The 26,503-nt window shown below is 44.3% G+C and overlaps 1 protein-coding gene across 3 annotated transcripts in view; it reads right to left on the bottom strand.

The window, feature by feature from the left end:
- Window positions 1–1,437: 1,437 nt before the first annotated feature.
- The window catches only part of KDM5B (lysine demethylase 5B), a 154,749-nt gene continuing 129,683 nt past the window's right edge, over window positions 1,438–26,503 (bottom strand). For all 3 annotated transcript variants that reach the window (XM_032795077.2, XM_075064980.1, XM_075064981.1), the window contains 5 exons: window positions 22,241–22,726; window positions 19,529–19,640; window positions 6,827–6,981; window positions 5,959–6,285; window positions 1,438–2,290 (listed from right to left, as the gene is read on the bottom strand). In XM_032795077.2, coding sequence (XP_032650968.1) covers window positions 2,159–2,290; window positions 5,959–6,285; window positions 6,827–6,981; window positions 19,529–19,640; window positions 22,241–22,726 — 1,212 coding nt within the window. In that variant the 3' untranslated portion in view covers window positions 1,438–2,158. The remainder of the gene's footprint in view (window positions 2,291–5,958; window positions 6,286–6,826; window positions 6,982–19,528; window positions 19,641–22,240; window positions 22,727–26,503) is intronic.

Below are 26,503 nucleotides of genomic sequence, written 5' to 3'. Positions count from 1 at the left end.
ATTGCCAGGTTTCCACACCCTTTCAGAATGTGACACTACTGGAAGGTTAGCTCAAAAGGCCAAAATTATCTTACTGGACAGTATTTGATTAACAGAATCATAAAACCATAGGGTTAAAAGGTACTGCAAGGGTCTAGTCTCATCCCCTGTCAAAATGTAGGATTGGCTGTGTCTAAATCACTCAAGACAGATGGCTATCCAGCCTCTTTTTGAAAACCGCCAATGAAGGAATTTCCACGACTTCTCTAGGCAGTTTGTTCCATTGTCCTACTGTTCTTACAGTTAGGAAGTTTTTCCTGATATTTAATCTAAATCTACTGTGCTGTAGTTTGTACCCATTGCCTCTTGTCTTAGCCTCTCTGGCTCGCCATCTTTTTTATGGCAGCCTTTCAAGTATTTAAAGACCACTTAATCTCCTTTTCCAAACAAAACATACCCAGTTCCTTCACCCTTTGCTTATATGGCTTGCATCCATTCCTTTGATCACCTTTGTTGCTCACCTCTGGATCGTTTCCAGTTTCTCTACATCCTTTCTATACACTGGTGACCAAAACTGGACACCATCTTCAGCTGAGGCGTAATCAGTGCCGAACAGAGCAGTACTATCACCTCCTGTGACTTGCATGCTATGCCTCTGTTAATGCAACCTAAAATTGCATTTGCTTTTTTCCCCATCACCTCTTCTCCACCTGTTCCTGTGCACACACTGCTTGGCTATCTTGTTCTTTTCTCCCCATGGCATTCTTATTCCAATGATGGTTGGCAGCTCTGTCCTCCATTGGCAGTTATGGCCTCTGAAGGCAGTCCTTATAGTAGCAGTCCTAGACTGACTGACTCTTCCTTGTTGACAGCTGCTTTTATGGGCATCCAGGCTCTTCGCCATTAAAAGCCTTAAAATGAGTGGAAGGATCTGGAAACAAGGAAGTCCTAGCACCATGTGACCAGCCAGCTCTCGGTAGATCACAAGCAAGTGCTCTGCTGACCCAGCTTTAGGGGTAACCACTCCTTTTGACAACAGCTAGATGTGATTAGGGGAGATGAGCTGTACCACCTCAGCTTCATGCCTGTTCTATGATGAGTCAATTGTATCTCATACCCCCACAGCAGCAGCAGCTCCTCCCCCAAACTCTCATGCTAGAGATCCCCCTGGCAGCTTTCTCCTAACCCCTTATCTAATCCAATCTGGTAGAAGATCCTTTTGAATTGAAATAGAAGTTTTTTTAAAAAATGTATTTAGTGTGAAAAATTTGATCTTGTTTTCTTCTTCCAACACTGGAGACAGGGTAAAAAAAATAATACCGTGGCTTTTCTAGCTCATTTTCCTTAAAATAAAGAAATAAATAGTGGAATTTTCTTGAGCAAGTCGAGCCCACTAATGTAAAGACCGATCATGAAGGAAAGGGAAACTGCATTTCCAGCTCTCTAAAAACATCACCATTTAATTTTATAACATAACCAGGGGTTTATTCCACAATAGAAACTGCAACGTTTGATACAAGCTACCCCAAAAAAGGAGAAAGCCAAAATACAGCAGTGGCAATTACTTTACAGAGCTTTTTCTGTCTTCTACTGCGCTAGTCCATCAGTGACACTAGGACCTAAACATTTGCTTTCTGTACATCAACCAATGCTAAAAGCACCAACACGCTGTTCAGAATTGTAATTCCAGTCACTGCAACCAGACACAGAAGTTATTGCTCAGATAAATAAACCTAGTCTACAAAAAAAATACAAAGTGAAAAAACCTAAAGTTTCCAAAAAGACTTAACAGAGTAAACAAGGGATATCCTCAAAAGAGGATCTATTGGGATTCATGGTGCAGTTTTTCTGCACCTAAACCAAGTTGAATTATGTATGCTGGTATATCCCAGAGAGAGGTAATTGAATGCTGTACAATAAAAGGTGCATGTTTCAGATGCCTTCAAACTGGAGGAAACCCCTACTAAACAGTGAGCATTTCAAATCTCAACAACCACAAATAGCTCAAGAGAAAAAATACAAAAGTTTCAAAAATTCTTTGAGTTCTGAAAAATGATCCCATGAGGATAGAAGTAGCACCATTTGCAGCCTGGCTCTTAAACCAGCCCTGTGACTTTATGGAGAAATTCTGATAACCTTCCTTAATGGAGTCCTGACTGACTTCTGCTGAGTTTTACTTTCAATATTGAGAGTCCTTCCCAGTACAGCTGATACAGATGTAGTCTTCCTTCTCTGCCATCTCAGGAGAAATGCCCACACATACCTGATGGAACCACTGATTGCAACTGCCATCACACTGGACCCAATCCACCTAATTGCAAAGAGCAGACAGATTAGTGTTCAGAGAAAGGCAGCAGATAAAGTGCAAACCTTCTGTGGTAAGTTATCTTCAAGCTCTTAGCAATCTACCTACTTGAACCAGCCAACATCCTACCGTGAGGGACTGGCTTAGTGACTGCTAGAGGCACAGTCAGCTTTTGCACTGTGGTCAGTTTCACAAGTGTCCTCCCTACCACTCGCACACAGTTTAAAAACTTGAGGAGGGGGCTTGAATTTGGGTTTTTTTGTGAAGTTTTTCTCTCGTCACTGTGCGCAACCCTCACAAACAGCAGAGGAGCTAACACAGACACCAAGGGGGCATGAATATACAACTTAGCCCCTGCTGTGCATGTACAGTCCTGGGACTGGAGACATCGGTTGCCTGCTGCCACATGGTGCTTTCTACTGCATAGGGGAGTGTCTCTCTATGCTCAGTGAACATGAGGGCAACAATCTATAATGCCCTAAGATTTTCTCTTGGGATTCTGGTGCTCTCCCAGCCTCCTGTACAGGCACTGAAGGGTGGAATGCTCTTTGCTGCTAAATTCAAGGATGGCTCCACATGCCCACCTCTCTCCCCAGGTCTATGTAGAGCTCCCTCCTTCCAGTCATTCCCAGCCCAGTGAGGGAGGCCTGTGTGGAGCCTCCAGCTTTGCCTCTCATTATATTTGGCTATGCAGGGGTGAGAGGGAATCTCCCATTGCTCCTGTCTGCCCAAGCCATGAAGCCTTCGTATACCTGTATCCCAGGGGCACTGATGGAGACACAGCTTGCTTGCACCCCCTGCCATCCCTTCACTGCATCACTCTGGCTCAATGCAGACACTCTCCTGGCATCTCCTCCACTCTCCTGCCAGGTTTGGTGCTGGAGTCTGAAAGGATGGTGACTGCTTAGCTCTCCTCTCTGACTTTGGGAACAGTTCCAGGTAGTGAAGAGAGACCATCTTAGTTCCCAAGCTCTGTGTGGAAGCTGTACTGGTGATACTCCTAGAGTGGCTGAGAAAGGGTGTGCACTCCTCCAGAAAAGCAAGGGACAGGGATGTCATCATGTAGGGAGTTAGGCACTAGGTGACTTTGAAAATCCCACTAGGTGCTTATTTGCATCTTTAGGCCCTTAAACACCTTTAAAATCTGGCCAAAAGTTACCAGAAGAACAGAAGGCGTTCTCTGTCTAAATCACTGTTATGTTGTAACTTAACAAGAGCTGAGAACAAATATACATAAAGCAATATACGTTTTAAATCTACTGTGTCCTTCTAATAAGAACAGCATTAATCTGAAACCCAGAAGGATATAGACCAAGAAGTTGTTAGCTCCACCCTGTGACATCATCATGAAAATTTCTGTTTGAAAAAAACCCTCACTCCATGTTACCTGTTAAGAGGTGTAGGGAGAAGCAATGGCTGAGCTCCATGCATTATTCTTACTGCATCACTAAGGCCTTACCCCAGTGGTTTATTACTGTGGCCCACAATGTGTTATGTGGGCCACCAAACCCTCTACAGTTTCCTGTGCCCAGCGCACTCCCCTGCTCAGAGCCCCCTCCACAGAGTGGGCCAGGATGGGTGCCCTAGGTGGGGGATCCAGACCCTGCGGTGTGAGGCTGGGCAGCTGGACCCTGGGACTCCACTGTATGGGCCCAGGTAGCTGGCCTCTGGACCCCACCCTGAGTGGCCAGGTAGCCCAGATCCCTGTGCCAGGCCAGGAGTAGAGCCCCAGGCAGCTAAAACCTGGCACTTTGCAAAATGGGGGGTGAGGAATAGCTCAGTGGTTTGAGCATTGGCCTGCTAAACCCAGGGTTGTGAGTTCAATCTGTGAGGGGCCATTTAGGGATCTGGGGCAAAAATCTGTCTGAGGACTGGTCTGCTTTGAGCAGAGGGTTAGACTAGATAACCTCCTGAGGTCCCTTCCAACCCTGATTTTCTATGAGTCTATGAAACCCCTGGTTCCCAGCACCGCCCACTCCCTCACAGCCGAGAGGCACCTCCCGCCCCAAACCTGCCCAGAGACCCACTCACCAGCCCCCTCCTGCAGGCTGCCAGATGTTGTCTCTCCTTCAGCCAGCCCCACCCCCTATCAGACCAGGGCAGAAAATCTTGAATTTTTTTAGCACACACAGCTGGGCTGCAGCTATGTGCTAATTGGGCCACGGGTTGAGAACTGCTGCCGTAGCCACTTTCAGAAATCACACAAATTAAACTAAATTGGGTTAGAAACTGATTCAGTTAAATTAGAGCAACCACCTTTGTGTGGGCACACAAATTGGTTTACTAGTGGCATCACAGAGCTTATACCTTTCACGGAGTTCAGCTTACTCCTGAGACAGGACTTCTCTCAACAACAAAGAAATTCTGGAACTTGTAGCCCAGTAACCCTTAGATGCGAAAGCATGTTGGATGTAAAAAGTCTTGCTTTCCTCAGTCTGGGGGAGGACCAGGGATATGGTAGGACTTGTCGAGTTTCTCTCTGCCACAGAGGAGATGAAGGATGGGCAGGTGTGGTGATCTTTGCAAGGGGAAGTGCTATAGGAAGAAGCCTACTAAAGAAGCCTTAAAAGGCCCATTTGAGACCCTTGCATTAAGAGGGGAGAATCCCTGAGAAAATAAAGGTGCTCCAAGACTCTGAGGGGGCAGTACCCAAGGAATTTGGTATGGTTTGCCTTTTTGGATTCTGTCTACCCTGGAAAGGGGTGTTTTTTTGGCTCAGCCAGAACCATCCAGCCAGTGGGGAAAGTGACAATGGGCAGGTCAGCTGCACCATAATGTCACTAATCTCAATTTATTTGGTGACAAGCCAAACTACATTAAATTGGCATCAAACATTCTTAAACTGATTTAGGAATGTCCACACAAAGGGGCTTGTGTTGGTTTTGATATTTCAGTTGAGAAACTGATTTAGCTCGTGGAAACTGTGTGTGTAGACACAACCTAAGATTTTTAAAAACAGCCTTTCAAGCAGCCTTTAAGGAGAAACAGTAGTAGCTTTTCTGTCAAAGAAACACAGTAGGATTGTAAGAAATCTGGAATTGTAAGGACCTCCCTCCAAGCTTAATAGGAGATGCAGCAAGCAGCAGCCAGCTGCCAAACGGACCTTTTAGAGCTACTTCTGTCTACCTGAAAAGCGAGTTATTGCAGACGCTGGGAGAAGTTACTATGAAAATGTGATTCAGCTCTAAGTAGTTCCAATAGTTGCCAGGTACTCAAAGAAAAGTGCCTGTAGGGAAGAGACTAAAGGCAAGGATGAGCTCCTCAGGTTTTCCAGGTGTCCAGTGTCTGAACAGGGGCGGCTCCAGACATTTCGCCGCCCCAACCACAGTGCCTGCAGGGGGCGCTCTGCCACTCGCCGGTCCCGCGGCTCCGGTGGACCTCCCACAGGCATGCCTGTGGAGGGTCCGCTGGTCCCGCAGCTCCGGTGGACCTCCCGCAGGCATGCCACCGAAGGCACCCTTCCTGCCGCCCTCCCGGCAACTGGCAGAGCGCCCCTGCAGCATGCCGCCCCAAGCACGTGCTTGGCGTGTTGGGGCCTGGAGCCACCCCTGTGTCTGAAATAGCTCTCACTCTCTTTGTCGATAATGTTGGTCTAACAAAAGGATTAGGGATCAGTTCTGATATCACCTGCTCCCTGCATTCGGTGCCCCACAGCAGGCTTCCCATTCACTGACCTCATCTCCTTCTGGCTGCAGGCAGTTCACCGCAGGGCAGATTGCATCTTCATCCTCCGAGTCCTCCTGCTCAGAGAATGACATATCCAAGGGAAGCAAGTGGCTTTCACTGGAGCGCTGCACCTCAAAAAGCCGTTCTCGCTCTCTCTCCAGTTTGCTATTGCTGAGATCCTTGGAGGGATTCAGTTTCAATTTCTTCTTTTTGGGTGTTCTCAGTTTTTTTACTCTTGCTCTCTTCTCACCACAGGAGCCCTCTCTTTCAAAGCGCCTCTTTAATTTTCTCTCCACAGAACCAACTCCATCTCTCTTCCCCCGGCAGCACTCGTTCTAGTGGGAAGGATATTGAAGCAAAACCCTAAGGACTCTAATCTGTTATTCAGTGATCTTTCTTCCCCTCCAACATACCACCCATCCATCGCTACACTGAAAGGAGGGCCGCCCTCTATAGCACACTAAACACACTCACCCTGCAGCTATTCTTAAGGGCTGAACATTGGGTCAAAGCAAGAGTTGGAATGAGTGAGTGACTCCCTCCTTTTTTTCTCTCCTCCAAAGCAGCTTTACAAGTTTCCAGTTTCCAAGGAAAAGCCTCCTCTTCCCCACTGGATTCATTAGTATCTGGTTACTATTAGAATCAGAATGGCCATAATTAAGTCATACAAATGACCAGTAAATGCAGTTTTAGGATGCAGAATGCAACACAAATTATATTTACAGACAGAGAAACCTGCAGAGAGAGTTGCACAAAGTTCCCAACCCCTCCTGAAGACACACACACACACTTTTGAAGTTTACAGAGTCTAGCCAGAACCTCTCTGCTTGGGAACGGCTCCAAACAGAGAGATGTGTGGTGTTGTCAGATACCTGCCTTTTCACTTGTTGGTCCTATTGCTGACCTCTGTTCTGTTTGCAGAACAGGGTTCTGCTTTGTGAATAAGATCTGGTAGAGCTCTTGTATTTCAGGCAGTGAAACCTGTAGCAAATGGGCTTCCATCAGCAGCTCATCCAGCTCTGCGCTAATGGCTACAACAACAAAACAAACATTTTAATGTTCTAATGTCAAGGCTTGTGATAAATACAGAGATTTAGAAAATTCTTTCCCAACAGTCAGGGTCAGATTAATTTTTTGTGGGCCCGGCGCCAAACATATTTGCGGGCCCCCATTGGGGAAATAGGACATGTGATGAGGGGTGGTCCACTGAGCGGAGGGCCGGTTGGGGGCAATGAGGTGCAGTGCGGCGGTAGTGGCCCCACTCAGCCCAGCACAAGGGCACTATTTACAAACCCAAAACTGCTAGACGCACACTGGCCCGCCCAGGCCTGTTCTGCCAGCGTGCCCCTCACCCAGAGACTTCTCCTACAGATCCCTATGCCCAGCACCCCCTGCCTAGATACCCCTCCCGGTGACCTCCCACCACAACTGCACAGCACCGCACTGGCACACCATACCCCCTGCCCAGCTCCCCTACTGTCAAGCACCCACTTCACAATCCCGCCATCATAGCTGTACAGTGCCCCATATTCCTGAGAGAATTCTGCATCAAATTCTGTGCATATTTTAAAATTATGATTTTTTTTTAAACAATAAACAAACGTGGAAGCTCCACCATGGCCGTGGGGAGCACAGGCCACTAGCTGCATGGAGGTGGGAGAATACCCTGCAGCCTCCCCCAGCCTCCAGGGACAGGGACTTGGCAGTGAGACTGAACCTGACACTGACATAGAACAAGGGCCATGCCTGCCACAGAAACACCCTGGTGCCCTGCCCCTTTTGCCCCAGGCAGACCAGATGTGGGGCAGGGAGGCTCAGCCTGGCAGCAGGATCTAAGTGCAGAGGGACTTAGTGTGGGGGTATCCAGATGGGGGTAAGAGGGTTCTGTGGGGGGCAGTCTGGGTGCAGGCAGCTCAGTGGGGGATCTGGATGCACAGAGAGGTGCCAGGTGCAGGGGCAATGGGAGTCTGCAGGAGGGACCAAGTGAAAGTGGTTGGGAGTTCAGTGCAGGGGGGGTGGAGTTTGGGTGCAGGGGAGGTGGGTTTCATTTGGGTGGGGGTCTAGGTGTAGGTGGTTGGGGCTCAGTGGGGAGGGTGTCTGGGGGGGGCTCATCGGGGTGGTACAGATGCAGGGAAGGTGGACCTTGTCAGAGTGAGGGTTTGATGGGCCTGCTTAACAGGGGAGCCCCAGCTGCTGCCAAGGGCATCCGCATGCTGGGCCCGTTTCCCCTATCCCAGGATCGGAACCCTTCGGCACGCTGCCCACCAGGGTAAGCCCCCTGGTGGACCGGGCTGGTTTGTTTACCTGCTGCATCTGCAGGTTCGGCTGATCACAGCTCCTACTGGCCTTGGTTCACTGCTCCAGGCCAATGGGGGCTGCAAGAAGCCGTGGCCAGCACGTCCCTCAGCCGACGCTACGTCCCTCAGCCCCCCATTGGCCTGGAACGGCGAACCATGGCCAGTGGAACCTGCGATTGGCCAAACCCGCGGATGCAGCAGGTAAACAAACCAGCCCGGCCCGCCAGGGGGCTTACCCTGGTAGGCCGTGGGCTGAAGGCTGCCAATCCCTGCCCTATCCCCTTCTCTTCCCCATCCCATGCCCCTTCCTTCCCCACTGCCTCTGTTCCCCTGCCCCACTGCTGGCACTCGTAACAAAATGAAGGAAGGTTCGCAGCACAGAGAAGGAACCTTAAAGAGCATGAGTACCCAGAAGGTGGTGTCCAGCTGCAAATTCCAGGGAGCTGAGCAACACCTTCTTTTTTCAGCCAGGAGGCGCAGCGCTGCCTTCACAGAATAGGTATGCTCATTCCACCCCTGTCCTCAAGGCTCCTCTCCTGCCTCTTCTCTGCCTCCTCTCCCCAGCGGCGAGCATGGTGCAGCTCTGCTCTTCCCCTTCCCTTCTGCCGGGAAACGGTTGATCGGCGGCACAGAGGGGGAGGGCAGGAACGCAGCAAGCTGTGAGAAAAGGCAGGGGAGGCGGAGCTTGGCTGCCCTACTGCAGCAGGAGCCTCAGTGCCAGCAGCACTAAGCTTCTGCCCCCCACACCAAGGGGGGACACGCAGAGAAGAGTAGGCCTGTCCGGGGCCCCCCTGGAGTGTGGGTCTGGCGCCATGGTAAATCCGTTACTGGCAATAGTACATAAATCAATAAAAAGGAAAATTTGGGGAAGATTTTTTATGCTTAACTAACAGTCTTTGTGCAAAACATCTCTAATAAATCTGGTCAGATTCATTGTTGTTATTAGAGATGAAAAATGAAGTAACTAAAGAAAAGATAAAGGCCTGTGCGGTAACTCATGGGCAGTCATATGGTGGTGGAGACTTTTACTGGGAATGGCCCCTGTCAAACTCTCTGGGTCACTATCATAAAAATGACTTATTCAGTGTCTGGGTTATGATTTCTATCTCAGCTGATAGATGCCTGTCCCTCAGCCTGTCTTGGCTGCTTCTCACCAATTTGAAGCAACATGAGGGAGTGAGTTAAATAATCGTCCTTTGAATCAAAAGGAAAAAGATTTTCAGAATCAAAGGAAAAAAGGTGAATCGGATACAAAACCATGGAGCGAATCCACAGTAAAGTCAAGGATGGGCAGGAGAAGTTACTAATACAATACTTTCGTAAATCTCTAACTGAAATGAAAGACTGATACCTAAAACTGGTTCTCACTGTATAATTACTGTTAAGCTTTAATACACCCATCTTTTCCATTGAGCTTTTAAAGCAGTTTAAGGCATAACTCAAAATTCTTATGTAAACACATTAACATTTTTGTACAAGGACTCTGTGCAAATCAAACGTGTACTGAATCCATAACTGACTGTGGAATACATAAATAAATGTACAATTATCACTAATTAAGTTCCATATTAACAGCACACAAAAGTAAAAACTAAATATAAGGCCAGACCTTGGAATCTGAATCAGCAAATGTCTGGAGTGAAAGGCAGGAAGCAACAAGGGTGGCTTTTGAGACAAGTGGAAAGATGCCATTTGGTCCACGTTAGACCATCTATGCTAGCAAACAGAGCAGTACGATAATGGAGGTGTCATTTGATTAGTAAAAATCTACAGAAGCGCCATTTCAATACTGTCATCCTCTGCAGCATGGCAGCAGGCACTCGCTGCCTGCCTGGCTCCCAGCTCCAGGCCCTCCGATTGATCGAATTTTTAATAATACAATGTTGTTAGAAATGGGTCAAGTTGGGTATCATTCGAAAGACCTTTCTTCCATGGACCACTGGTACCAAACACAACAAACCTAGAACAATTATGTAGATACATATTTGAGAAATACACACACCTCTACCTCAATATAACGCGACCCAATATAACGTGAATTCAGATATAAGGTGGTAAAGCGGTACTCCGGGGGGGCGGGGCAGGGCTGCGCACTCCGGTGGATCAAAGCAAGTTTGATATAATGCAGTTTCACCTATAACACAGTAAGATTTTTTGGCTCCCGAGGACAGCATTATATCAAGGTAGAGGTGTATTTAGAAATCAACTTTTTAAAATGATCCTTTACAACAGGGATGCATTGCTTACATAACAAAAGAGACATTGACGTTTGGTAAACCTAGGTCATATAGGACTAAAAACATGTACTCAAAGTCATCAGTGTCGTCTTTGTCTAGGGAACCACTGCTAAACACATTATCATACTGATCCTCATCGATGCTGCTCTTGCATATCTCCATACAAGGCAGGCTGCTGGCCCAACATTTGCAGTGTGGTTATCATCTGGTCTTTGCACAAGCAGTTGATTAGCTGAAAGACTGATTTAGAAGTGCATCATATTTCACATGCAATTGATATGATTGCTCCATCCTCCAAGACCCATCCATACCCTGTTGGAAAGGGTAGCTTTGGATGCACTAAATCATCACAGAGTCATTCCATCGTGTGACAATTTGCCCTCTTAATAGCAGGTATAACTGCCCCCCTTCTTAGTGGCAATTCTTCTTAGTTTGCCTGCTTCTTGGAAAATGTCCACCAACATAGCTCTGCAAGTGTCATAATGCTGGTCTTCAAATTGTAAGTCAGGCACATGAATGCCTCCAGTGCATTTATGAACTCATAAGTGACTGTTTCAGCCATTCCAAGTACCTTCAGAGCAAGCAGAGTGTCTTCGGAGACTTAATCAAATACTGTCCACTAAGATAATTTTATCCTTCCAGTCAACCTTCCAGTAGTGCCGCATCCTGAGAGGGTGCGGAAGCCTGGGAGTGCAGTGACTTTTAATAGCCTGAGTAATAGGAACACATCTCTAAGGGACATAGAGCAATTCTGTTCTCCAACAACAAGCACAAAAAAAACAAAACTATCTCATGAAAGTCTTAGGTAGTGCCTCACAGAGAGCACTAGAACATGTGTGTCATGTACAAAAATCTGGAGTTCAGTAGCACCTCGCTCTGCAGTATTGATGGCATGCAACATAATTTTAACAACAACCTCCCGATGGGAACTTGGAAGGAACTTCACTGAATAGTGTGAGGAAGTAGTTTCATTACATCATGAAATGACAAAATTTGAGCAATTTTTCGCATGCTGGAGTGTTTTTCCTGTAAAATATAGGGTTAACTTGTCCCTCATGAGAGTATGTGACAGTAACTTTTTCACTGTGACATTTGAGATGTTCGTGGAGTCAATGATTTTGTATTGAATAGGTGCAATATCAAAGTCTCTTCTTTCCGGTAATATTTTTAATTGATTCCTCTGCATTCATTTCAAACAGGAGGTAGACTTTGTCATAGATTCAGTATTTCCTCTGTGTCTTCATAATAAAGTGTTCAGCCAAGTCTTGGCAGGGTGTGTTAACGGTTTGTTGAGAGCTTGTACCTCGGCCATACTCTCTCTAACTGCTATGCAGAAAGGCCTTTGCTGCAATATGGAACCAGTCACATTGTCAGTAAGTGCTGGCTTAGAAAGTCCATGCAAAACATGCATTTGCTTTTGATAGTGCCACATTTTTTGGATCTTTTAAGGATACGCGCTGTGTTTCATTTCTGCAGACAGGATTGCTAAAACTGTGTCCACATCCCATAGTTCATCTTCAATAAATACTTTAGGAGCCTTTCTGCTAAACATCTGTTCCTTTTCAATCCCATTCAAAGCACCTACATGGCAATTTATCAATTCCAGCTGAGTCCCACAGTTTGCAGTAGAAAAATAAGTATGTTTTACATACATTCTTGGTGTGACACTCAATGTGATACACAAGATCATATGTGGGGCCATATTTTATGTCAGTGCACCACTTTCCTTTATTTTCCATTCAACATTCTCACCAAAATTTGACTGCTTCATACAGTTTCTCACTCATCTCGTGTGTTGAAACAGTGCTTAATGGGTGCCTTCTGACTTCCCACAGAAGATGTTCTTATAGACTCACAGACTAAGGTCAGAAGGGACCATTATGATCATCTAGTCTGACCTCCTGCACAATGCAGGCCACAGAATCTCACCCACCCATTCCTGGAACAAACCCCTAACCTATGTCTGAGTTACTGAAGTCCTCAAATCGTGGTTTAAACACCTCAAGGTGCAGAGAATTCTCTAGCAAGCGATCTGTGCCCCATGCTGCAGAGGAAGGCAAAAAACCTCCAGGGCCTCTGCCAATCTGCCATATTTGGAGTCGGGAAGGAATTTTCCTCCAGGAAAATCAGTTAAACCCTGAGCATGTGGGCAAGACTCACCAGCCAGCACCCAGGAAAGAATTCTCTGTAGTAACTCAGATCCCATCCCGATCTAACATCTCATCACAGACCACTGGGCATATTTACCTGCTAATAATCAAAGATCATTGCCAATTAATTGCCAAAATAGGCTATCCCATCATACCATCCCCCCCATAAACTTATCAAGCTTAGTCTTAAAGCCAGATATGTCTTTTGCCCCACTACTCCTCTTGTAAGGCTGTTCCAGAACTTCACTAATGGTTAGAAACCTTGGTCTAATTTCAAGTCTAAACTTCCTAGTGTCCAGTTATATACCATTTGTTCTTGTGTCCACATTGTACTAAGCTTAAATAATTCCTCTCCCTCCCTGATATTTATCCCTCTGATATATTTATAAAGAGCAATCATATCTCCCCTCAGCTTCTTTTGTTAGGCTAAACAAGCCAAGCTCTTTGAGTCTCCTTTCATAAGACAGGTTTTCCATTTCTCAGATCATCCTAGTAGCCCTCTCTGTACTGTCCAGTTTGAATTCATCCTTCTTAAACATGGGAGACAAAACTGCACACAGTATTCCAGATGAGATCTCCGCAGTGCCTTGTATAATGGTACTAACACCTCCTTATCTTTATTGGAAATACCTTATGCCTGATGCATCCTAAAACCGCATTAGCTTTTTTAACAGCCATATTATCACATTGGTGGCTCACAGTCATCCTGTGATCAACCAATACTCCGAGGTCCTTTCTCCTCTGTTACTTCCAAGTGATGTGTCCCCAATTTATAACCAAAATTCTTGTTATTAATCCCTAAATGCATGACCTTGCACTTTTCACTATTAAATTTCATCCTATTACTATTACTCCAGTTTACAAGGTCATCCAGATCTTCCTGTATGATATTCCGGTCCTTCTCTGTGTTAGCTAATACCTCCCAGCTTTGTGTCATCCGCAAACTTTATTAGCACATTCCCATACTTTTTGTGCCAAGGTCAGTATAAAAAGATTAAGGATTGGTCCCAAACTGATCCCTGAGGAGAACTTCACTAGTAACCTCCTTCCAGCCAAGTTCACCTTTCAGTACGACCGTTGTAGTCTCCCCTTTAACCAGTTCCTTATCCACCTTCAGTTTTCATATTGATCCCCATCTTTCCAATTTAAAATCGAGGGTAAATGCCTTACTAAATCGAGGTAAATTAGATACCTTTTCCTTTGTCTAAAAAATCTGTTACCTTCTCAAAGAAGGAGATCTGGTTGGTTTGGCAATGATCTACCTTTTGTAAACCATGTTGTATTTTGTCCCAATTACTACTGACCTCAATGTCCTTAACGACTTTCTCTTCAAAATTTTTCCAAGATCTTGCATACTACTGATGTCAAACTAACAGCCTATAGTTACCAGATCATTTTTTTTCCCTTTCTTAAAAACAGGAACATATGTTAGCAATTCTCCAGTCGTACGGTACAACCCCTGAGTTTGCTGATTCATTAAAAATTCTTGTAATGGGCTTGCAATTTCATGTGCTGGTTCCTCTAATATTCTTGGATGAAGATGATCTGGCCCTCTGATTTCATCCCATTAAGCTGTTTGAGTTTGGTTTCTACCTCAGATGTGGTAATATCGACCTCTATATCCTCATTCTCATTTGTCATCCTACCATTATCCCTAAGCTCCTCATTAGCCTCATTAAAGACTGAGGCAAAGTATTTGTTTAGATATTGGGCAATGCTTAGATTATCCTAAACCTCCACTCCATCCTCAGTGTTTAGCGGTCGCCACTTCTTCTGTCTTTGTTTTTCTCTTATTTATAAGCTATAGAACCTTTTACTATTGGTTTTAAATTCCCTTTGCAAGGTCCAGCTCTACATGGCTTTGGCCTTTCTAACTTTAACCCTACATGTTCTGACCTCAATAAGGTAACTTTCCTGCTCATCTCTCCCATCTTCCACTCCTTGTAGCTTTCTGCTTTTTCTTCATCACCTCTCTGAGATGCTTGCTCATTCAGCTTGGTCTTCAACTCTGCCTATGAATTTCCTGGGATGCAGGCTTCTGATAATTTCTGAACTTTGACTTGAAGTAAATCCAGGTTCCTCCGCCTTTAGATCCATAGTTCTTCAGTCCAATCCACTTCCTTAATTCTTTAAAGTTAGACCTTTTGAAATCAAAAGCCCTAGTCCTAGATCTATTTGTTTATCCTTCATCTAGTTCAACTGAGTTAGCTCATGATCACTCGAACCAAGGTTGTCCCCTACAACCATTTCTTTCTATGAGAGTCCTCACTACTCACAAAAACCAAATCTAAAATGACACCCCCCTCTTGATGGTTCTTCAACTACCTGGTGAAGAAATCCATCAGCTATCACATCTAGAAACATCTGAGCCGATTATTATTACTCGCACTTGTCCTCCAGTCTATATCTGGGAAGTTAAAGTCTCCATTATCACAAGCATAATTCCTAATTCTGAACCTTAGAGTCCAAAATGTGGGTGCCTGCATGAACCTCCAAGCTTAATTACCAGCTTGGATCTGATAGCGCTGCCACCAGCCAAAAATTTCCAGTGTTTGGCTCACTCTGGTCTCCCCCCAAAACCTTCCCTGGGGGACCCCAAGACTCAGATGCCCTGAGTCTTACCACAAAGGGAAATAACCCCCCTCCCCTTGTCTTCTCTTTACTTCCTCCCCAGGCTTCCCCTCCGTGGTTATCCTGGAAGATTACTGTACTTAAACTCCTTGAATTAACACAGAGAGGGCAATTTACCTTCCCCCTCCTTCTTTTTCCCCTCCCAGTCTTTCCCTGAGAGAGACCGTAATCCTGGCACAGGGATTTCTATACCCTAGAGCCTCACTTAGAAAAGAAAATCCAACAGGTTTTAAAAAGAAAAGCTTTATATAAAAAAGAAAGAAAAGACATAAAAATGTTCTCTGTATCAAGATAACAATATACAGGGTCAATTGCTTAAAAGAAAATATGAATAAACAGCCTTATTCAAAAAGAAATACAATTTAAAAACATTCCAGCAACTACACACATGTAAATACAAAAAAACAATAAAAGCCTATTGTTTTTCTACCTTTGTACTCACAACTTGGAACTGAAGATTAGAAGCTTGAAGAAAAAATCCCTCTCATAGCGGAGAGACAGACAAAAGACGCACACAAAGGGACACACCCCAAACATTCCCTCCCTGAGCTTTAAAAATCCGGTTTCCTGATTGGTCCTCTGGTCAGGTGTTTGGTTCCCTTTGTTAACCCTTTACAGTAAAAGAAACATTAACCCTTAGCTATCTGTTTATGACACCCATAATCACACAATTCCCATTAGCGTTTATTTAATTAAAAACATTAAAGAGGTCTCTATCCCATATCCAAAATCAGATCCCGACGGTCTGTAGCATACCCCAAGCACTATCTCAGGGGAGGCTGCTAGTAGCTTTCTTTCCCAATGTGATTTTTGCCCAGACAGACTCTGTCTTATCCATTCCATGACTTATTTCCTTTACCAGTAACCTCATCATTGATATACAATGCTACTCCACCACCTTTGCCTTTATTTCTGTCTTTCCTAAACAGCACATAGCCTTCAATATCTGTACTCCAGTCATGACTACTAGTATTCTACCATGTTCTGTTATCCCTGCTGCATATCAGTGCACGTTTCACTTCCTGCACCAGTAGCTCTAGTTCCTCCATTTGTTACCAGAAGGCTCCTCGCATTAGGGTACAAACATCTTAATTTTTGCCATTTTGCTTCACTAACATTCTTTACCTGGTTAGGCACACACATTCTACCACCCAGTATCACCTATTAGACTGGTATCTACACTACCCTTCCTCCTTATTTCCATTCTCCGATTTCCTCATGGCTGTATCCCTTCTTACTTTGTTTTCTTCCCTCTCAATGTTAAATTCCTGGCGTGGAGATTCCCTGGACATCTCCCAACCATCTCCCCCAAAATTCCTAGTTTAAAGCTCTCTTACTCAGTTGTGCCAGCCTCCATCCTAGAAGTCTATTTCCCTCCTTACTTAGGTGAAGTCCATCCTGAGAGAACAGTCCTCTGTCCATGAATGCTTCCCAGTGGCCGTACATCCCAAAGTCCTCTTTATAGCACCACTGCCTGAGCCACCTGTTGATCGCCATATCTTGTCATACCTTTGTTACCCTTCTCTAGGAACAGGCAGAATCCCACTGAAGATCACCTGAGTCTCAATTTCATTAAGTGTCTTCCCCAGTCTGGCACAGTCTCCCTTGATATGTTCCAGCGACAATCTAGCCGTATCATTCGTTCCACATGAAGGACAATCAGCAGATCTTTTCCTGCTCCTGTTAGGATCCTTTTAAGCCTCAGGTCCACATCTCATATGTCAAGGTTTTTTCTCCCCCACTCTGAACTTTAGGGTACAGATGTGGGGGACCTGCATGGACCCTTTCTAAGCTTAAATTACTAGCTTAGATCTGGTACGCTGCCACCAGCCAGACAATTTCGGTGTCTGGCACACTCCCTGCAAAACCTCCCGCTCCCCCCCTCCCCTCCCAGGCTGCCTTGAGAGGCTTCACCAATTCCCTGGTGAAACACAGATTTAAACTCCTTGGATTTTAATACAAGGAGGAATTAACCATTCCCCCTCCTTCCCCCCACCAATCCCTGGTGAGTTCAGACCAAATCCCCTGGATCTTTAAAACAAGGAAAAATCAATCAGGTTCTTAAAAAGAAAGCTTTTAATAAGAAAGAAAGGCCCATGGCTGTATCCTCTCTTACTTTGCTTTCTTCCCTCTCAATGTTAATTCCGGTGTGGAGATTACTTGGACGTCCCCCAACCATCTCCCCCCAATTCCTAGTTTAAACCTCTCAATCAGTTGTGCCAGTCTCCATCCTAGAAGTCTATTTCCCTCCTTACTCAGGTGAAGTCCATCCCTAGAGAACAGTCCTCTGTCCATGAATGCTTCCAAGTGGCCATACATCCCAAAGCCCAACTTACAGCACCACTGCCTGAGCCATCTGTTGATCGCCATAATCTTGTCACACCTTTGTTGCCTCTCTCTAAGAACAGGCAGTATCCCACTGAAGATCACCTGAGCCTCAATTTCCTTAAGCGTCTTCCCCAGCCTGGCATAGTCTCCCTTGATATGTTCCAGCAAAAATCTAGCTCTATCATTCGTTCCCACATGAAGGACAATCAACGGATTCTTTCCCGCTCCCGCTAGGATCCTTTTCAGCCTCAGGTCCACATCCCATATCTTAGCACCCCGGCACACAGCACACTCTTCTGTTCTCCTGCCTTTCCCTGATGATGGTGCGATTCTCCAGTCTATCCTCTGTTCCCTCTGACTGCAAGTCCTCTCGATTTCTATTCACCTTTGCAATCCTCCGCAACCCATCCCATATCCTCCTGGGGCTCATATTTGGTGTTGTCTCCATTGACTCTTCCCTTCTTCCTATAGGACTAGCTGTTTTTCTCTTCCTCCTTGCCCTCTCACCTTCAGCGATCACCTGCTGTGCCTCTTTTTCATTTTCCAACTCTGCAAACCTGTTCCTGAGCTCTATTTATCCTTCACTGGCCCGTCTTTTCCTCTGCCTGGTTCTCTTAATCACTATCCACTTTCCTCACCCAGCAGTGTCTCAGAATTCTTTGGTCCTGCTTCCATCTGCAAGCCTGAGCTTTTCCCTTCAGCCTCCTCATGTCTTTGCTCCATCATCTACTCGAACCCCCTTCTAAACTCAACCAGAGTTTCCACTTGCATCTCCAATCCTCGGATCTTTTCTTCCATCAGCTCTATCAGGTGGCACTTCATGCAGACGGAACTCTTTTCAGGTACCCCCTCCAGGATCATGTACATGCTGCAACTTCAACATCCAGTCATCCTCATTGTGTCTTTCAGTGCTGAGTCTGTATCGGTCAAAGCCTTCCCTCCTAAAACCTGTTAGTCCAGGAAACACAAACCAAAGCAAACCACCACCAGCCACAGCAAAACAAACCCCTAACAGGCCCAGAACAGTGGCAGAACACCACCCACTCCCTTCACTAGCCTGTCTATTCCTCTGCCTAGGTCTCTTAGTCTCCCCTGCAAACTCCCCTTGCAAACGCCCACTGAAACTCCACTGTTTACAGCTCTGTTTGCTGGCTCCTGTGCTGCTGCAGCAGATCTAGTGTAAGGTGAACCTTGCCCACAGTGGGCACTTGTCTCAGCATCTTCAACTTTTTCCTGATGCTTGATATACTTCCTTTCCAACCTTCCTAAATTCAGTTTATGCGCGCATGTCTTATAGCATGTAAGATGCCACTAAATGTTTGTTTAACCAGTCCTCCGCGGTGGTATTGTCCAAAGATTCAACTACTAGTCGGTATGCTTCATTTCCCTATTGATGTCTAAAACTATCAAGACCAAAGTAAAAACAAGAATTAATTGTTAATTGAATTAAAAAAAGAATTAATTAATTGTTATAGGTTTGTCATGTCTGGTACCATTGTATTGATGTGAGAAAGGGCTCTCCCAACTCAAGCCATTTCTGCAAACATTGTATTATCAAAATTTCAACCAACCGAAGGACGTGGAGTTTGGAGCCTGGGGATGGCAGTGAGACCCCACCGTCATGCCACAGAAAGTGACACCATTGAAATTATGATTCTGTAGATATTTATCAATAAAATAACACATCACTTATCTTTCTACCATTTTCTTGCCCAGGGAATTAACATGCTCCTAGGCTATGAGGCCTGCCTTAGAAAGATGAAGCCCATTCATCTGGCTTCCCAGCTTGTGGTTCAGCCCAAACTGACTTTATGAACAAATCCCTCTAATCTCCATGACTCAAAAGCAAGGACCGGAGGACAAGGCAGGGCCCCCATTTTTATGCTTCAGATCTCCCAGTCATACACTGAAAAATGTAAGCGAAGCATAACAAACCATGAAAGGGAATGCAGTTCTGTCCTGAAGAAAAGGGAGAATGTAAATACATGGTTCTGTTATCCCAGTCATGAGGCTGAGAAAAAGACATTGCATCAATTGTCTGAGATACCTAAGGAAAGAGAAACATTTATTAAACACACCTTTTTGTATAACAAATTTTGAGTTAAACGTGTCAGACATTGCAACAAAACAAACACTTATTTCTATTTGACATGTTTTAACTTTTAGTATCGCAACTCATTAATTCTATCAAATTCCTTGCATCTTCCCTCACCTTAAACCTGGAAATTTATTAAAAGCAATGTTATGGCTGGAGTTTTTATATGAAAAGCTGTGAATTATGGATTCCTCAGAGACCATGCAAAGTGTCCCCACTGTATTGATCTAGCTTCTTCTACCACTTTATATGATCTCTAATGGAAAAGTGCGGGCATGCACAGTGGAGCCAAGTTATGGTCACCTGGGAATAACAGACTTTCTTGACTTTGGTGTCTGTAAAATCTCAGTCCCAATGCTGCATTAATGTAACTTTTATAGCTAATTTCCTTTACTTCTTAAAAATGAGAAGGGAATTCTTGCACTGAGATTCTGTATTAGTCACAGGATTAATTGCAAGGACAGTTTAAAGTGTAGATTAACATGCATCAAAACGCACAGATTAGGAAAGTAACTCGTAGTTACTAAATAAAGGCTGTCTTCTCTCCTGAAGTTTGCGCAAACCTTTCATTGACCTCAGTGGCATTTCGGCTATGAACTGAGGCTAGACCACACACTTCAATTAAATCTAGAATTCAACCTTCTCCTCCAAACAAGTCTGACACCCCAGTGTAAACAGATATTCTTTTATAGGAGGACATAGTGTGGTCCAGTGGCTAGGGCATTGGCTTGGGACTCAGTAGACCTAAGTTCTATTCATATCTTGATGTCTTCAAATCCAGGTGGGATGCCTTTCTGGAAGATATGCTTTAGTGGACTCAATACAGGGATAACAGGGTGGAAACAGAGTAAGTGCCAGATTTTCAAAGGTACTGCGGTGCCTAAAGATGCAGCTAGGCACCAAATGGAGTTTTCAAAAATGCCCAAGCAGATTAGGTGCCTATGTCAATGGAAACCATTGGGAATTAGATCGGTTTCAGAGTAGCAGCCATGTTAGTCTGCATCCGGAAAAAAACAGGAGTACTTGTGGCATCTTAGAGACTAACAAATTTATTTGAGCATAAGGTTTCGTGGGCTACAGCCCACTTCATCGGATGCATAGAATGGAACATATAGTAAGGAGATATATATACACATACAGAGAACATAAAAAGGTAGGAGTTGCCCTACCAACTCTAAGAAGCTAATTAATTAAGATGAGCAATTATCAGCAGGAGAAAAAAAATTTTTGTATTGGTAATCAAGATGGCCCATTTCAGACCACCTACTCTATTTAGGCACTTTTAAAAACCCCACTTGATGCCTAACTGCATCTTTAGGCATCTCAACACCTTTGAAAATCTGGCCCTAATCCAATTGCTCATGACTATTTCTTAAGCAAATTTTTTCAAACTAAGCTAAAACTTCCACATTCTTCACTAAAGTCATTAGCCAAGATATTCAAACTTGGGTGGTTAAAGAAACATATTTAAATATGTAAGTTATCTGGTTCTCTTCAATGGGAGCTGTGGTTGCTCAGCAATCGTAACAAGTAGGACAATTTTATTTAGACACTTGAATAAGGACTTGGGTGCTTAATTTTAAGGACCCCATTTTAAAATTTGTAGCAAAAGTATCTGATTTACATGACTACCAAAAACAGCTAGAATATTTCTTAAAACATAATTAGGCAGGTCAAAAGTGACCAAATAGACAAATCTGATATCGAACAAGATTGGGCTAACAAGAGTAAGACGTTTCAGCCAGTTGAGAAATTTACTTCAAGCTACAGACACCTTAAAAGTGACCTGCAAAGGAGGTTTTGTGGTTTGTTTTTTGATGCACAAAGACCTGAAACTTTTCTTTTAAAGTATTTTGGGGTTTGTTTTTTGCCTTAGAAAAATCAGAAAAATCAAGTCTGGTTTTGCTGAAGGAACTTTTACCCCTAGAGGTCCCATAACATCTTTACTGTGATTGTTAACACCCAAATAACAGCAATTCTGCACTTCTGAAAACTATGTCCCCCTCTTTCAAGAAAATGAAACTCATCGTAAACCCTGTCACCCCACCTTATGTTGTTAAAGGTCCTACTCATCTTAACATATACATCTTCTACACCCCCTCAGCTACACCCCTCTCCCCCATTCCACATGCATGCATGCATACACACACACACACACACACACACACACAAAATGGTGCTTTAACAGGATAGGTAGGGATACTAAATCTTCAGCAGAGACTTAATCCAAAAGGATAGTCATTGAGAAGGATGCAGCATTCTCAGTTCCAGCATGGGAGGAATGCAGCATTCCAAGTTGCTGGACAACAGGGTGAATAATACATGCATACTCCCCAGTTAACAAGGAAAACCATTTCCTCAAAGTTGTAGAGGGATCAACACTTGAGAATTAGCCAGCAATACAATAATAATCTGCCATGGTAATACTTTTTTGAAGACACTGCGTGAATATATAATTAATCTGTTTCAAGTAGAATCTATAAAATGCAAAGAAATTTGGCAAACTGCTCTTGCTGAGCTCAGATCACTCCTAGAAGTAAAGTCAATCTCACCTTGTTTGTCTCTGGCAACTGGTATGCTGTGGCTTGCCATCTATTGTACAATAATCCTGAGCCAATTTTGTCTTGTATAAGTTTTAGATTCCCTGAATATAACATTTGTTGTGCTCTGTGCTGCCAGTTCACAGTTCTCTCTATCATATACCGTAAAGCATCTCCCTCAGGAAGCCTCACACGGATACGCTGCAGGGAAGCCAGTAAAGGGAGGATTTTTTCTAAAGGTGGCTTTTCTGATCTATGGCAGTGAGGACAGAGCCAAACACAAGGTCTCTGAAAAATACTGGGCACTGAAATACAGCTGGTATGAAAGACCGCTCTGCAGAGTTCACATTGTATCATTGGTGCTGATGGCTCTTTCTGGCAAAGGCAAACTTTCATCTCTGCATCATCTTCATTAGATAGCACCTTCCCTTCATTTGCTGCTCTCAGAGAACGCAGTGCCTCCATCTCCTTTAAACGGGCTTCCCCAAGTGCGGCCATCTGCAAGGGATTTAAAACAAATGCATTTAATTCCAGGATCAGCAAAAACAGAATCCCCCTCTAAATGTAGATTAGTCACTGGAGTTCTCTGAGTGACCTCTGAACATTCACACTCTTGAGATGTGCCAATGATGCAGATTAGATCTTCCAGTAACAGAGCCAGTTGAAACGTTCTCGTGATCCCTGATCCTAACATTTGGAGGGTGAGGCTGTAAGAGGGGGCTTGGGGCTTTATCTGCCTCAATTCCTTCTACCACCTTCCTTGGGTCCAGAGTTATAGCTAGGATTCCAAGGAACAGGGGAAGCTGGATGGGGAGCATGAATGGGCAGAGTCCATCTCAAAGAACTCTGGTTACAGGTGAGTAACCTTCACTTCTTCTGTCAGTGGCCTATGCACATTCCCACTCTTGGGAGTTTGGCAAACAGTGCTTCTCCTTCCAAATAGTGAGATGAGAAGGCCTAGTTAAACAGAGGTTTTAATACTTCTTTACCAAACTGAGGATCTGATCTAGATGTCAGATCTAAGGCACAGTGTGTGGTGGTCTGAACTGAGCTTCAAGAGGGACCTCTACAGATCACTAATAAGGAAGCAGCCTTCACTCTAGTTGGGTGCACTCTACACACTTCTGGAAGAGGAGCACTGGCATGTTTATAACACTCTTCAGTAGAGTCTAACCCAGTTAGAACGGCATTGGGATATAACTGCCTGAATTTCACTCTCTTCCCTATAAGAGACAGTCTAGGCAATTTCCTGTATTCCTTAGATCTAATCAAATAGCAGGGTAATGCTCTTGTAACATCCAATGTGTGTAGATTAGCTTCCCCTAAGTGGGAATTGACACCTGGGGGGTAAAATACTGGCAAGGATAAGACTGGAATTCTGTTACCATGCTGGAGAAATTTGGGATGTGTGAAGGAGGACCTTTGTGAAAGACCGTAAGGGGGAGAGAGGGTCAGCCTTGAGAGCCTGTAGCAGAAGTGATAGCTACAATAAAGGGAGGCTTCATGAGCTAAGTACTAAACTGAGGTCCTGTGTTGGTGTGGGTTCTCTGACTAGAGGCAGATGTACTTTAAAACCCTCCAAAAACCTTTTTATTACAAAATACAGAGTTTTGCTTGACTAAGCTGTGATGAGATGAGTTGGCTGAGAGATGTACTTTTATTGATGATATGGGTAGTCCCAAGGATTTAAAATGAAGTACTTCATTACAGATTGAACAGCTGCTGAATCTGTGTTTATTATATTGCCAGATGCTCACAAAGAAAACCTTTTCTACTTATGATCATAACCCAGGCGAGTCCAATGCTTCCTGAAGTTTAATAGACTTTTCTGTACCTTCTCCAAACAGGGTGGTGCCAGATCTGTCAAAGTCCTATAACTCAGGCTGTCAAGTGGCAAGAGTCTAGGTCTGGATGGTAAATCTGATTTCTCTTCTAGGTCAACAGGTCTGGAATTGTGGGGAGACTCTTGTGAGAGCTGCAGTAGATCCAAGAACCAATGTTGTGTCACCCATTCTGGGGCAATCAGAACAGAAACGCAGAAATATAGGACTAGAAGGGACTTCAGTGGGTTATCTAGTCCAGTCCTCTGCACAGAGGCAAGACTAATTATTATCTAGACCATACCTGGTTTGTGTATGTCTAACCTTTACATAAAAACCTCTCATAATGGAGATTCTATAACCTCCCTCAGTAATATGTTCTATGCTTATCTACTCATACAGTTTGGAAGTTATTCTTAATGTCTAACCTAAATCTCCCTTGTGGCAATTTAAGCCCATGACTTCTTGCCTTGTCCTCAGTTGATAAGGAGAACAATTTATCATCCTGCTCTTTATAACTACCTTTTACTCCCCTCCCCCACTGTTCTTCTCCAGGCTAAACAAACCCATTTTTTTCAGTCTTCCCTTGTCATGGTTTTTAGACCTTTAATCATTTTTGTTGCTTTCCTCTGTGTTTTCTCCAAGTCGTCTACATCTTTCCTAAACTGTGGTGCCCAGGACTGGACACACAATACTCCAGTTGAGACTATCAGTGCTGACAAGAGTGGAAAAACTACTACTTCTGTCTTTCCTTCAGCACTCCTGTTAGTATATCCTAAAATGATGTTTGCCTTTTTTTGCAACTGTATTACAATGTTGACTCATATGTAGTTTATGATCCACTATAACCCTCCAGGTCCTTTCCTGCAGTATGCCTTCTTAGGCAGTCATTTCCCATTTTGTATTTGTGCAATTGATTATTCCATCTTAAGTGCAGTATTTTGCATTTGTCCTTATTGAATTTCATTCTGTTTATTTCAGACTAATTCTCCAGTTTGTCAAGATTATTTTGAATTCAAATTCTGTCCTTCAAAGTACCTGCAAACCCTCCAAGGTTGGAATCGTCTGCAAACTTCTTAAGTGTACTCTCTATATCATTATCCAAGTAATTTATGAAGATACTTAATAGAACCAGACCTAAGAAAGATCCTTGCGGGACCCCACTTGACATACCCTTCCAGCTTGACTGTGAGATACTGATGATTACTCTTAGTATGGTTTTCAGCGAGTTGTTTGCTGTGATTGATACTGTGAGCCAAAGGCAGATTGGAATGTGACTGTCCCGCAGGCTTAATGCCATGAATCTGAGCCACCACAATAAACATGGATCAAGTAGGGAGTGATGGTTCCAAGGAAACATCAGATGCCTCATCAGACTCATGAAGATGTTTTGAGCATGGAACAGAAGGCCTTGACCCTGGTGCAGAGTGTGTATTCAAAATAGGAATCTGGTTCTCAGTATTACCCTTCACTGTGACTCTGGCTTCTGAGGGTGAGGCCTTAGAGGAATGTGTTTGTACTTCAGCACATGGCACAGTAAGTACTCAAGCTTTAGGGGTATGCTGTTAAGGATCAGTTCTCTAACCAGAGGTTGACACCAGCAAAGCCCAGTGTTTAAGCTCAGTCAGTCCCTGTCTTTGTGGATTCGCAGTGACTGACACTTTAGGTTTGGCTCCAATCAAGGATGCTGAAAGCTGCTTCAGGATTTTGCCAGGCTTTCTAAAGTCTTTGGAGGTTGCAGCAGAGGGTGGTCTCCCAGCACTTACAGATCCCTGCATTTCAGTGCTGAAGCTGTTATTAGCGCCTCCATTTGCATAGCACGAAGGCAATTCTCAGAGTCTTTTCTGACCCTGGGAGTGAAGGTGCTGCATATGGAAAAACAAGGTCAATGATCTTGCCCCAAGCAGGCCAAAGGTGCATCTGGAAGTCAGAAAATCAAGGCAAAAGATGCAACTCTTGAGCCCTGATATCATTGTCTTTGTTTCTGACATATTGGAACCAAGGATCTGCACCAGGGTGCAAAGAACCTTAGTTAAAATATAAGAAAATAAAAATAAATAAAGAACTAACAGCTAATGAAGAAAGGTGAATCTGGGTTGCGAGTCTGGTGAGGTTCCTGGTCAGTCTTCTTTGACTGGAAGGAACTAAAGCGGCTGATGCCCCACATCTCTTTTACTGAGGAACAGTGAAAGGAGGAGAGAGGGCATAGGTGCTATACTAGGCACTGCTACTAGAAGGTTCCACTGGCTTAGCTGAACTGTTGGCACATCCCAAGAATGGGAATGTGCAAAAGCCACTCAAAGAATAGTAACTTCTCCAGCAAAGATCTCCATGGTAATCTGAGAAAACATTCTTCCAAATTTAATGCTCATAAAAATTGGATACCCTTACAAAATAATCTTTACCCCCCACTCCCCAAAACCTTGCCCTGTGTATAAAAAGGATTCCACTCTCA

The sequence above is a fragment of the Chelonoidis abingdonii genome, chromosome 4 (genome assembly GCF_003597395.2).
Source record: "Chelonoidis abingdonii isolate Lonesome George chromosome 4, CheloAbing_2.0, whole genome shotgun sequence".
In the NCBI taxonomy this organism is placed as follows: Eukaryota; Metazoa; Chordata; order Testudines; family Testudinidae; genus Chelonoidis; species Chelonoidis abingdonii.
Note: the sequence above shows the minus strand (reverse complement) of the source record. Positions and strands in the feature narration are given on the sequence as shown.